The 14,321-nt window shown below is 35.1% G+C and overlaps 1 protein-coding gene and 1 long non-coding RNA gene across 2 annotated transcripts; both read right to left on the bottom strand.

Moving 5' to 3' along the window:
- Positions 1-4,434: 4,434 nt before the first annotated feature.
- Positions 4,435-9,469, bottom strand: LOC105436454. The gene is made up of 5 exons (XM_030973312.1): positions 9,424-9,469; positions 8,835-8,924; positions 6,228-6,312; positions 5,155-5,467; positions 4,435-4,785 (listed from the first exon to the last, which is right to left on the bottom strand). The coding sequence occupies exons 1-5, from the start codon at positions 9,467-9,469 to the stop codon at positions 4,435-4,437; spliced, it is 885 nt and encodes a 294-aa protein (XP_030829172.1).
- Positions 9,470-9,880: 411 nt separating this feature from the next.
- LOC105438941 lies at positions 9,881-14,284 on the bottom strand. Its single transcript, XR_004066815.1, has 3 exons — positions 14,240-14,284; positions 10,590-10,679; positions 9,881-9,970 (listed from the first exon to the last, which is right to left on the bottom strand). It is a non-coding gene; the product is annotated as an uncharacterized LOC105438941 (long non-coding RNA).
- Positions 14,285-14,321: the final 37 nt, after the last annotated feature.

Below are 14,321 nucleotides of genomic sequence, written 5' to 3'. Positions count from 1 at the left end.
AATACGGACCATTACTGTCATCATTTTTAGAAGACCCTCCTTGCTCATCAACTAATTATCCAGATATTGTAATATTTCAATTTGACGTACGATTTCCAAAGGCTTCCCTCTCTCTCTCTCTCTCTCTCTCTCTTTCTCTCTTCTGTTCATACGCAATATCTGTCTCCTTCTCTTTATTTATCTTTCTAGTTGTTTATGTGTCTCTATCGTCCTATCTCCCTCTGCCTCTGCCTGTCTCTCTCTCTCTCTGTCTCTGTATCTCTCTCTCTCTCTCTCTCTTTCTCTCTCTCTCTCTCTCTCTCTTTCTCTCTCTCTCTCTCTCTTTCCTCCCTCTCTCTGTCGGTCTCTCTCTCTCTTTCTTTCTCTCTCTCTCCTTCTATGCTGGTCTCTCTCACGACTTGGCAAGATACAGACGTGTCTTGATATACCAAACAAGCAAGCACACACGATTTTATGAAAAATAGCAACAAAACAAAAGTTTATTAAAAACAAATGCAGGTTTTAAAAAACAAAAGATTTCACCTAGTTACAAAAAGGTGACAGGCAAAACACAGTACGTCGACAATAATTAGATTCGGGGCTCAAATCCCAGGTAAAAAAGAGAAAGGCTTAACAAAGGAACAGGCAACATGGGGGTAAAGTTTTGCGTTTTGATAAAAACATTACATTCGAAAAAATAAGGGATAATTTGTTGTCCATGAATTATGTGTATAAACAAGAACAATATTTAATAATGTTTTCAAAACAGTCAACGCAATGAGCATTGTTTTAAAAACACGTTTTCCAAACATTTTAACATACATCCAGAAAATTGTACAAAATCCATCACGTTTATATTAACAGGAAAATGGTAAATATTAGAAAAACTTTATCAAGATACATTGTGCATTGCATTATAAGTTCTTATAATATTAATGAGTATATTATATTTTCTCCAGGAAAAAGATACGACAAATTCTTCATGAATGATACAAAATTATTTAATTTTGCAAATTAATACAAGCTTTATATTTGTATTTGACTTGCAGGAAGAGGGGGCCATTCAAATCATGTGGCGCCAACTTATTGGACCCATTTTCACAATCCGCAATTACCTCACGCCTTACCTTTATACCGACTTCCCAGTCTCTGCAACTACACTGGTCTACGGCAAACTGGGGAACTACCAGGCAGCTTACTCTTTGACCCTCTACCCGGAGTCACAAAATCAAGCACCAATGTTTCATCAGTATATGTTGCTCCTGTAACAATGCATCGAATGCCCGAAGAGACCATCTATGAAGTACGATCCTCGCTTGCCGCAAAGAGTCGCAGGAACCAGGATATGGCCAGTGGCTACATCGAAAATGATACGTTGAGTTCGATGTCAAGAGTCGTCCAGGGTTGCGAGATAGAGATGGATAGTGCCACCAGTAGTGCCATGTACCACCGTGACCTGGATGATGAAGAACCTTATGATGACGAGTAATATGATTATCCGTATGCTGATAATGCCAAGATACAAATGGGTTTGGATCGTTTTTTCAGACGAAGAGATCGAGACCTGGTGCGCATGAACACGACAACTCGATTTATGCTGTGGTTCTAGAAAACGAAAAACCGATGAATAGTCAGCACGATGGGGAATATGAACGCGAGAACCATCGCAGTCGTGAGAGTGATATCTTAGCAGAAGCAGGTAATCATGGAAGAACCCCCACTGATCCATTCCCTCTTCCATCCCATCGTGCAAATCTACCTTTTGATGGTACTTAAACAGCTTTGATTGCAGGAACACAATCATCTTGGACGGAATCCTCATTCCCAGAAAGGACTCCTGGTCCTGGTAGTGGGTGTTCTACCGCACCGGCTACTATTGCCTTAGCAAGAAAACCGTCAATGGAAGTTCCTCCTTCGGTGAGACCAAGGGCGTCACCGGTTGTGAAACCTATTGGTAATACTACCTCATTACGTCCCCGGGGTATGAGTGACATAATATGCCACAGAGAACAAATTCGTGTCATCTCGTCCTAAAAAAATTATAAGTCAGGTGGCGACAGCCGCGACGTCCAGCGACGAAACGAAAATCTAAACCTTCTATTGAACTACGACAAACACCAAGTCCTATGATACCTCCTAGTTTAAGCTAATCGGACTTCCCACCGCTGTCACCCGATCCAACAGCCGATCATAGCATGAAAACTCAGCTACTTCAAGCTGTTTCGTCCAATCCGAGATATGTCAACGGGTGTATTATATCTCCCAAACAAAAACCAAAGGAAAGAACTAGATCAAGAACTCCTGCTATGCTTCGAAGAGCAAATAACTTACTCCCTCTACTAACTACAAAGGTAGACGAAGAGAGTGAGAAACTGTATGACGATATTTTACCGTTTGGAGATTAAGAAAGGACATTTGCTGTCCATTTCGAACATATTTAAAGATATTAACGGATATTTCATGAACAATGATCATTATATAGTCCCAAGTTACGAATACAAATTGTATTTTAGTAATTAACGCTGTTAGAACGTATGGAATATAATTTCAACATTCATATTGTCTACTCTTGGTAGGCCATAGTGCACCATGTTGTGTTCATAAAAATAAAAGAGCACGATGGATTTCACTTGAAACTGAAAGGTAGACATAAAACTATAATCAATTTTCTCGATTCTTTATTGATGCACACGAAAATATTTATTATGTTTATATAATTAATCCAGCTTGGTACATCGAAAACTTCGTAGTCCGATATCACATGGTCTTCTTGTTTTGCCTAGACAAGAAAAAGGCCGTGATAAAAACAATACGTAATTCTCATAGGATACCATTTGACTACCAGACTTTCTGTTAGCTTACATTAGCTTATGTAACTATGCACCATTGCCTCACTAAGATGTATTTTTCTATTGACATATCAACCAAATGTAACTATGCACCATTGCCTCACTATAATGTATTTTTCTATTGACATATCAACCAAATGTAACTATGCACCATTGCCTCACTATAATGTATTTTTCTATTGACATATCAACCAAATGTAACTATGCACCATTGCCTCACTATAATGTATTTTTCTATTGACATATCAACCAAATGTAACTATGCACCATTGCCTCACTATAATGTATTTGTCCATTGACATATCAACCAAATGTACCACTTACCAAAGCTTCGTTGCTTATACAGTTTATTATATTTCTATTTAATTTATTCATGGATGAAAAAGTGCCTGTGTAAAAACATGTATATGTAGAAGAAATACAAAATACCTGAATATAGCTTAAAATTACAACGTCTACTATGCATTTTTGTTCTTCTAATCCTAAAACATACAATTTACTTATCCTAACACTAATATGAAGGAACAATGAATTACGTTGTAAACCAGAACCTGATACAAAACGTATATCAAGTATCGATTGTAAGTCTTTCTTTGTATAGATTAAATAACATTTCAGATTGAAAAGTTACCGAATTCCGGGGCGGCAGACAAATGGCACTCCTTAGCCTAAAAGGGAATTTTCTTCACCTGTTCTGATGTGACGCCTATAATGGAATTACCTTGATGAGGCACTTGCTCGAACCTGTAAGCATTTCTTCTGCCTCCTCGCAAAATCCTTCAAGTCAAATTTAGTTGATGGATTACGTGGAAAAGGTCGGTTTTTATTCACTTGTCTTGATTTTGAAGGAAACGTGAATCAACCGGTTAGCCATTGCCCCCATCTGTCTCTCCACTTCTTGACGATATGATTTATATGTCAGTTCTTTTTATTGTAATGTTATCAACGCTTTAATTTGATTTTGATGTAAGTCTTGACGTGTTCCAGAGCATACTATTGTAGTGTTCGTTTTGTTATTCATTTTTATGCTAAAATAAATACACATTCACCATAAATATGGATTTACACAAAACTGAAATAAAACAAACTAAATCAAGAGATATCCACTTTGGTATCAAGTAACAGTACAGTAGCAGAGTAGGAAGAGCATAAACATCCATTATACTAAGATTGCTTAATGTAAACAAAAGAAAATACAAATACATCTTTAAAAAATATTCTGTGTACAAACAGAATACATTTGAACAACTTAGTAAACACCCAGTACTATATTGATTATAATATCTGCATAACGAAATAAAAACTAGTTTTGAAAATAGATATGTATATATGATGAACATAATCTTTAAAAAAGAAACAATTGCGAATGTCTAGGTTTAATTTAAAAAGGCGGGTATAAATATAGTTTCTTGTACAAAACCTCAATTAAAAATGAAAGGTTTCCAGTATTGTTCAGCGCATCCCTAAAGTACATGAATCAAAATCATACAACTATCCCAGAAAGTTACAGCCGGATTCAGGAATTTTGCAATCAGTCCGAAAGGTCTCTCCTGTGATACAATTTTGGTAGGGATATTGATTTGATGGGCTTGTACAGAACCCAGTTTTAAAGACGTGTGTCGTTAAAACCGTTAGCTACGTACACATCAGACGGCATACTCCCGTTTCTCGATCTGCCTAAAGAGACCATCACGCTCCTTCTGGCCGCCTTGTTGTAGACTACGCTGCTGCTGCTGCTGACCGTCTCGTGACTCAGGGAAGGATTGCCCCGACTGCGCATACCGTTTGAGCGATGTCCCTGGAATCCTTGGTCGCCTGTCACTGGTCGGTCGTGAAGGCTTCGTCCACTCTGTATCGGGTCCGTTCGACTTCGATGCCTATCTGAAGGATCATGGCGAGATGCTGATGGGTGATGCCCATGTAATTCCATCTGTTGAGATCTCACTTGCATACGAGCCTGTAAATTGAAGTGTACAAATCAGTAGTAGAAGTCTAAAATTGCAAGATAACTTCAAATGCTGTTCTAGTTTTGGAAAATCGATAGAAGTGAATTCACTGAGGTATTTTGACGAAGCCTCTGGATTGTCATTTGAGTCGTCCTGGGTTCGATCCTTGCTCGGTTCCTAAATCCTTTGACAACGTGTTTTGCCCACATGTGATATTGCATTATCCATCTTCTCAAAATAGAACAAGACACTTGCATCTCCCAAAGCTAATTAACACGAATATTGATAATGTGCAGAAAATACAAAACTAGCACTACAGAGGTTAGTATGATATATGATAACTGAACCGTTGATTTGCTAGTTTAGGAATGACTACTTACATTGATTTCTTTACTGAATCGAAGGCCCATAGCGCTGTTCTTGAAGGTCTCTAGGTCCTGATGTTGGTGTCTCCTATCTTCTGTGAAGTACAACTGCTGCATGCCATCTTCATATCGACGAGCATTCCTGTCGTAATGAAATGGTCTCTTTTTATACCCTTCCAGTTTGTGGAGACGAACACGATAGTATACGACGAGGACGACGAAGAAGATGATGAAGAGGAGGATGAGAATCGTGATAGGGACTAGGATAACAAGGAGTACGACGTTAGAAGAGTTAGAGCATTGAGGCCCGGAGTATCCACTGGCGCAGCTGAAAAGGAAGACCATTCGCAAGATTAAGTTTTATACCTCATGATTTCAAATTTTAAAGTATTATCTATTTTCTTCTAGTCATTTCGTCACGTTTAGCAAAGCATTCAAATTATATTTACACAGTGTCACAGTAACATAAACGCAATTTAAAAGCACTCTAATGTAATATAGAAGGAAAGGAAGAATGGTTAGATACTGTTAAACAATCAGCTTGTAATTTGTATGGTTAAATGATTAACAAAATACAAGCAAATTTTATCGTACTCACAATCGACATAACAGATTTAAACAACTATATCAATGCGTTTTTACAAAATGGCCATTTAAATTAAGTATAAAGTATGTATATTCCATTGTCGATTCCCTTTGAGAACTCCATTTTTTTTAAAAGTATATTTATTAACCATTCTTACTTGATTTCAGATTAATCTAGTTTTGTTTATACATATTCCATTTGATAAAGTATTTATGACATTAATGAATGTTACAATCCCCCGAAACATCTCTGAGCTCAAACATGCCTTTATTTGATTTGTCTTTTACTCTCAATATTAATTGGATGTCCAAAAATATTATTAAATGTTTTCATTATTTTTGACAAAATGTAATTATTCCTTAATACGATCATGGCAGAATCGGATATTGAAATATGTGACGACGACATGTTAGTAATTTCTATCGCAGTGTGGGTTAAAATTGAGGAAAATCAATATGGGAAAGATGTCGTTATAGAGAAACACATAAATTAAGAGACTTACACGCAAGTTAAGTCAAAGGTGTTATGGTCAATCTGGCACTCGCCGTTGTTCTTGCAGGGCGTAGGGGAACAAAGTACGTCCAGATCTGTGAGGAATTGACATGTTTATATGTGTTATATGTATGTAGACCTATATACCGCATACCAGGTTCCGTCGGTGAGGGGGTTGATACGTTCATGACCGTGACATATAAGCCTGCATCTGTTCAAAATTTGGGATAAATGTAATTCACATATTTAATTTCACAATAGACATACCCCTGCTTTATGTAGGGTAAATTCATATTGCTGATTCATATCCCAGCCATATAACTTGCGCCCAAATCAAGTTTAATTCCTGTTCGTTATTTTTTCAAAACTACCGTAAATAACAAATAACCGATTTACATCGGGTATTTAAGCAATTATTATGCCCCTATCATTTTCATTCTGCATTTCAAAAATATAAACAATAAGGCATTAATCGTCAAGTACATAGTCCATTGGTTAGGACGTTTCCTTTCGCATTATATTTATTTCCACGAGAGTTGCCAAAGCTGTTGTACAGGTTATTTTCTTAAATATGTTATATATAAACATGTATTTGAATTCCCCTAAAATTGGGGACCCCATATGAACGACACTGATATCCAGAGTGTCCCATTCCACAAATGGAAAATAAATTAATTGAATAAAAGAGATAACTTTGAACGCTGAAAGATTATGAATGTTTAGCAGTAAATTATGTTAACGACATTCGTGCTGACCAGGCTATTCGATGCCACAGATGGAAAATAAATGAACATATTGCTCCGTTTAGTCTCATTTTACAACGCCCCCTATCGTCAGAGCACGGTCAGAGTCAGCAGCCTAACATGTTAGCCTATGGACGTTTTTTTTTTAAATCGTTAAAAATTCATTTTTTGTTTAAACGAAAAGCACATCCACCCCGACGTACGTTATCACTAGCTCTTTCATTGGAACCCTCATGTCTCATTGACTTTTGAAAGTTCACCCACCGTAATTTTTCAAAATAGGTTGCAAGCTCGTCATTGCCTATAATACACATGTGAAACAAGCCTAACTTTGAACTCAGTTTGCCAAGCGATTTGAAGATTATAGGTCGAGCACACGAAACATAAAAAGCATGAATTATCATAGATCACTTCTGCCTATTTCATTATGTCCATTTCATCCAACCCCCCATCGTAATTTTTCAATTTAGTAAAAGCAAACATTTAGCCGAGGTAAGCAAAAACATGAATATTCATGAAACACCATGGAGTCTATTCGGTTATTAACAGAGGGGTGCAATCGGTCATCACGTCAAACTCCCCTAATTGCCACCAAGTATTTCATATAATTATATAGTTTGGTATGTTTCTTTTACTCACTCACGAATTATTAAATATCAATGATGGTTTAAAGAAATATAAAGAAATTTTAGTTGATATTTATTAACAAAGTAATTTATATTTATTTAGCAAAGAAATCTCACATACAAAATTACTATCAAGTGTCGTCTGCTACGCCGATTGTCGCCTGCTTCGTTAAAGGCACATATTTATCGTTTGGACTGTAAGGTATACCAGGGAGATTTGTATTTTCCTGCAACGTATAGCAGGAAAATGTTGTATATGCGGATCCTTTTAATGATTACGTAATGGAAGTGGCGAGGCGGTATGGTTTGAATAACTTAGGCAGGTGAAAGTTATTGTATTGATAAGGGAAGGAATGTTCAGAAAGGCATAGAGAGGGAAGTGGGCGTGGTAGCCATTCTAGCTTTGCACCTACATCAGTACGAGAATACACCCGACGGCGCGGTGGCCTGTACTTATAGCGCGCGAACACATCACACCCAATGGCATACACCCGGTACCCTGCAACACAGTGGAACATTCTAAGAAATTTAAAAATTATCTACAAAATGGACCTCTTGAATCATCTGAGAAGTAACTTACCCTATTCTGATCACTTCAATGAATGTCAAGATAACAATGGCTGCTTTTCCATCCAAAAATAAAACTAGTTTGCAATTAGAAATAGTCAATTTCTCGATAATTTCACGAAATATATTTGCCTCTGCATTCAATATGACGACATTGACAGCTGATTGGCTAGTTTGGTAGTGACGTCGAACGAGCTATGTTAACTTTGTGCTGTAGTGATCGAGCGAGCGAAAATGAGACAATCGGAGCAATATGTTGCATTTAAGAGAAAAATAACCTTGAACTTAAACTTTGAAACGTTACACTTTGTTCATTTGCTGTTATTTTTCAATATAATTACATGTATGTCTGAATTAGTGAAAAAAATACGACTAAAAATAATTAGGAAAACATGATTATAAAGAATGATCGCGTATCGTAATTGTTAAGGATCGTCAAAATAGTAAACTTACAAATGAACCTCTAGCTAAAGATCACGATGTGAAAAGCACTTCACAAATGTTTGTGTATATTGAATATCATTATTATTACTGTTGTTATCATTATCATCATTATCATTATACCAAGTGAATTATTTGATTCTGTAGGTGAGGGGGTTGATGATGGTGAAAACATCATCATCATCAATTTTATACCAAATTGAATTAATTGTATATCAGGAATAATCAATAATCTTTTACCAGGTTCTGTCGATGAGGGGGTTGATGATGGTGAAGACGTCGATTCCGTTGGAGGGTTAGAAGCTGAAATACCGGTAGATGGTACGGTCGCTGTGTGAGAAGAACAAAGACAATCTCAGGATTAATATGATGTTTCAGCATTCATAATTTCGTATTTCTTTTTATGAAAACGGAGATACACTAAAGATTATTCTATAATTCCTTGTAACTTGATTAAGAATAATATAAATATTTGTTTTTGTTTAGCAAAGAAAAGAAAACATGTACACTTGTATAATTACTTTTGTATACTTTGTAAAATGTTTTTTGTAATTTACTTAGTAAAATGGAAATAAAGCTCGAACTTTAACTTGAACTTGAACTAAAATATTAAATTATTTTATCTTACTTTGTTTACACAATTATACAAAAATAGGGTTCAAAAGCTTAAGGAACGATGGCTCAATGGTAGAGCGGGTGTCTCGAATACCTGATGTCCCAGGTTCGAATCTGAGTCAATGCGCTCATGTCTTTTGGTAAGGTATCAATTTCCATTACCGCGTCCATCGGAGAGGACCTATATCCGTCAATCACATGGTTGCCTACTTACATGCAATATACATGCATTCATAGCAGTCAGGTAGAACAATCAACATCTTCATAAGTATTATCACTTTTGTTCATGAATTTCATGATTAGTATTATGATTAATGTATATCATTACTAGTATTATCATTTCGTTATTATTTTCGTTATGATTATTATTATCATGTCTTATTTATCATTATTTTGATATTATCATTAGTATAAGTAATAGCATTAATAATAGTAGTAGAAGTAGTATTAATAGTAGTATAGTAGTAGTAACATGATCATCATTGTTATTATTATTATTACCATCATCATCATTAGTATTAATAATATTAATAACATCATCATCATTATCATTATTATTATCATTATCATTATTATTATCATTATTATCACAATCATTATCATCACCATCATCATCATCATTATACCAAATTAATTTAATTGTATATCAGGAATAATCAATCTTCTTTTACCAGGTTCTGTTGGTAAGGGGGTTATTGATGGTGAAGACGTCGATTCCGTTGGAGGGTTAGAAGCTGAAGTACCGGTAGATAGTACGGTCACTGTGTGAGAAGAACATAGATAATATCAGGATTATTATGATATTTTACCATTCATAGATTCTGGTTTTTCATTTTTATTAAATTGGACACACACAACAGATAAAAATATGAAACGATTTTGAAAATCATTTACAAAATGACACAAAAATATGGTGTAAAAAGGAAAAGGTGCAAAGGCTCAGTAGTAGAGAAGTGGTCCCGTAAACGGAGGGTCCCGGGTTCGAAACCAAGGTAAGGCAGTGATCCTCTTTACTAGTTCCCTCGGAGATGACTTAAAGCCGTCGGTCTGTTGGTAGCTTACTTATATGCAGCATACATGCTTTCATAGTAATTAGGTAAAGGTCATGATCATCATTATCATTATCATGTTAAATTGATCGCTATCTAAATATTTTTATCATTATTATTATTATTAGTAGTAGTAGTAGTAGTAGTAGTAGTAGTAGTAGTGGAAGTAGTAGTAGTAGTGTATAATAGTAGTTTCATGAATATCATTATTGTTATTATTATTATTATTATCCTTAACATCATCATCATTATCATTATTATCATTATCATCATCTTCACCATTATGCCAATTGAGTTAATTGTATATCAGGAATAATCAATAATCTTTTACCAGGTTCTGTCGATGAGGGGGTTGATGATGGTGAAGACATCGATGCCGTTGGAGTGTTAGAAGCTGGAGTATCGGTAGATGGTACGGTCACTGTGTGAGAAGAACATAGACAATCTCAGGATTATTATGATATTTTGGTAGTCATAATTTTGTATTTATTTTTATGAAAATGGAGACACACAACAAGTCAAAATATTAAATGATTTTGTCTTTCTTCATTACACAATCACAAAAATAGGATGTCACAATGTGATTAAATAAAAAGATTAACTACATCAATGTTTTGAGTACTTGCTATGAATGCAGTAGATGACAATAATTCCAGTTAAATGATTTCTGAAGGGAAAAAAACTGCCTACAGAAAAATTGCCCTATGGTAGATAATACTGGTCCTATATACATCTTCTTGTTAATCTGTCACATTAATTATTCATCGTGAGCCTTTACATATTGCGGTTTAGAGATTAGAAAGTCCATTTCACACGAGGCGTCTTTTCGATTGCGGTATTACATGCGCCATTCAAGGGTGTGATGTGAATTAACAGCATTTAAAAGCGAAGTTTGCACTGTCCATTATGAACTTAATTTCACTTGGCACGCAAAAGATTGCAATAGTCGCTGACACAGTCGTTCGTACGCAGATATTAGGGACTTTTAGATTTGCACGTCGACAGCTTTGACTGCAACGTGTGACGTCATTTTAAGGCACTGCGCATGCGTCACGTCGTCTCCGTCGGCGATCGAGAATGCGTCAACCTTGATTTTCCTAAATCTAGTACAGTAGTAGTATATGCCGCGTGCGCATAAAATATACAGTTCCTCAGGTAGACAAAGGAACATCCCTTCCCTGCTATTATTTAAAAATGTGTAGAACAGGTGTCACATGCATATTCACCTGTTCTACACATTTTTACATAATAGCAGTGAAGGGATGTTCTACCACAGCAATAGGCCATTTTCGTAATGTAACCAAATTAATGCAAAAGTCTTTTTAAAGTGCCTCAATACAAATTATTTCATTCACCTGATAAGAATAATAGTAGTTCAATAGACAGAATCCAAACTGCATACATTAGTTGTTGCCAGGTTGGACAAACATTATAGCTTGACCTACTTAGCAACACTTAATATATGCAGTTGCATTCTGACTATTGAAATACTATTATTCCTATCAGGTGAATGAAATAATGTGTATTGAGGCACTTCACTAAGACTGATGCATTAAATTTGGTTACATTACGAAAATGGCCTATTGTTGAGGGTAGAATGAGGAACAGTATATTTTGTCCTCTTTCTTTGTCCGTCATGTTCATAGTGTTACTTCCTGCATGCATGTATATCGTCGAGTGCAATCTAAAAGATTTCTTATTGTAGTCAACATGGGCAGTTGAGTACGTTGACACGCATGATCAGTCGGCGTTCATCGCGTTCTCGTCCACTCAATCTAAAAGTCCCTAGTGCCTGTTGAGCGACGGACTTATGCGCATTTCGTCATTCCGCAAAAAAAGAAAGAATCATGCGCACACATCTTATGTTCCGTGAGCTACTGCGGCAATGTGTAAAATTTACTTGCAATATTTGAAATCTCTATTATAAGTTTTTCAGCCATTTAAACACTTTTTTCATTCAATTTCGTCACAAAACCTTGTGATCTTGCACACCTCAATTTCGATTTCAGAACTTTGTCCGATCAATGTAATTATTTTGCATCCAATTTCGTCAAAGTTAAATCAAGTTTCTTAATCAGATAAGTACAAATATACACATTTTAATTGGCAGGTGTACAGACAGGTTTTCTTTCATGAATTTTCATGGAATCAAGGAATTCATGGAATTGAATGACACGAAGGCATATTTTAGTCGATTGTTCTTGACAAGAGAAATAAAAGTATGGATTTTTCCCATAAGCTGTTATCCACAGCATACTTTGTGTGAATGAAATGAATTCCCTTAATTGGTTGCATTGTATCCACACTAATAATTTACATTGTTACTCATCGTATATTCAACCTGATTAAAACTTGAACAATCAATGCATAGCCAAAATTAAGAATGTGAAACTCAGTTACATGTATTTTTTAAAAAAAGGAATTGTCGACGCTAATGGTATTGAAAACGTATATTATTAGATCTACGCTGTTCAAAAATAATGCAAACGTATATACATACAGCAAGTTTCAGGAAGAATTGAAAAGACAAAGCGTAATAACTATAACAAACAAACAAGTGACGAACTTGAACGACGCTTTGATGAAATCGATTAAAAAGTGACAAAAATTGGCAAGAGAGCTGCCATGACAAAATTGGACGTAAAATGATTTTTAAAAATTGGACAAAGTTCCAAAATGAATGACCAAAGACGAAATTGACTGTTTTATATAAAGGAAGTTTCGGGACGAGATTGAATGAAAACGGTTTGAAACTGAATGAAAAACGGAAAGAAAACCTATCATAATCAATATTATATCCTGAATCAAAAATATATTGGTTTTTGATTTGTTGAGAGCTCTTCACATGACCAGAAATATTTCGACCATTTTAAGGTTGCTCTGAAAAAGTAGGGAGTTGAAAACAAAAATTGATTAAGTTCGTTAAATTCAACAAAAATTGTTAAAATGTTTAAAACATTATATTTGCAATTAATTGTTCTTTTTATTAATTTTTTAGATTTAAAGAAAAAAAAAAAAAATCGTTTTTGCTACTTGTTAATTGTATCGCGAACAATTTTGGTACGGTACTACGAAAGAAATAGTATTGAGAAAATTATTTATCTCATTAAATATGCAAATTATATACAAATTACTTAAGGACATGAATATTCAAAATATATCTAGTGCTTGTTCTTTGTACTACTACTGTTGTCGTAATAACGATATCAAGGCACTTTTTTGTGATTTTGATAGTACATTGTATGCACAACAATCCTATGACAACGTTTGTATAGTTTTCATCATTTACATAAAATTATGATATTTCAAAGAAAAAAAAACTCGAATGATTTTTGGAAATAATTTTGCTTGTGAGGTATGTATGTGCACAAAACATGATAGGATTGTTTTTTTAATGAAAACTTATGTTTCTGCCTATTCTGAAATAATTCTGATGAATATTTTTCAAGTTACAGCATTTTTTGTCAAAAATTTATAATTCAGAGATAATTAGCATATTATAAAGGTACTTCAAACACAGTTTCCTACAATACATTTTATCCAAATTGGGATAAATTGACCTGCAGTCGCGAGTTCAGTTGCACTAGAGTGCCTCCATGGACGCAGCTTTCTTAGCACGTACTCAAATGCACTGAACCTACAAGGCCACTAGATGGCAGCAAACACATTAGTACCCTGTCAGGTACATCCAAAGGTCCATTGCAACACTAAAAAGTGTACAATTTTGACTGTTTTTTAAAAATAATTTTGGACCAAATTTTTCAATTCCGGTCTGATTATTGGCTTCCCTGAAATTTTCTCTGCCCTAAAATACAATCAAATACTACAATATATCATGAAAACAGCAATTGAAAAATGAAGAGCATAATCAAACTACTACTAAAACACTAAAAATAAAAATTGAGATTTTTGTTTTCTTAAATAAACTAGACTGGCCCCTTAATAATCATACACAACGTAAAGATTGTGGAAACGACTTACCGTTCTGACAGTTCTTGCCTTCATAACCAGGTACACAGGTACAATTATAGTCATTAAAGAGATCTACACATGAACCCTTGTT

This window comes from Strongylocentrotus purpuratus, unplaced genomic scaffold (assembly GCF_000002235.5).
Source record: "Strongylocentrotus purpuratus isolate Spur 01 unplaced genomic scaffold, Spur_5.0 spur5_scaffold_6, whole genome shotgun sequence".
Taxonomy (NCBI): Eukaryota; Metazoa; Echinodermata; class Echinoidea; order Camarodonta; family Strongylocentrotidae; genus Strongylocentrotus; species Strongylocentrotus purpuratus.
Note: the sequence above shows the minus strand (reverse complement) of the source record. Positions and strands in the feature narration are given on the sequence as shown.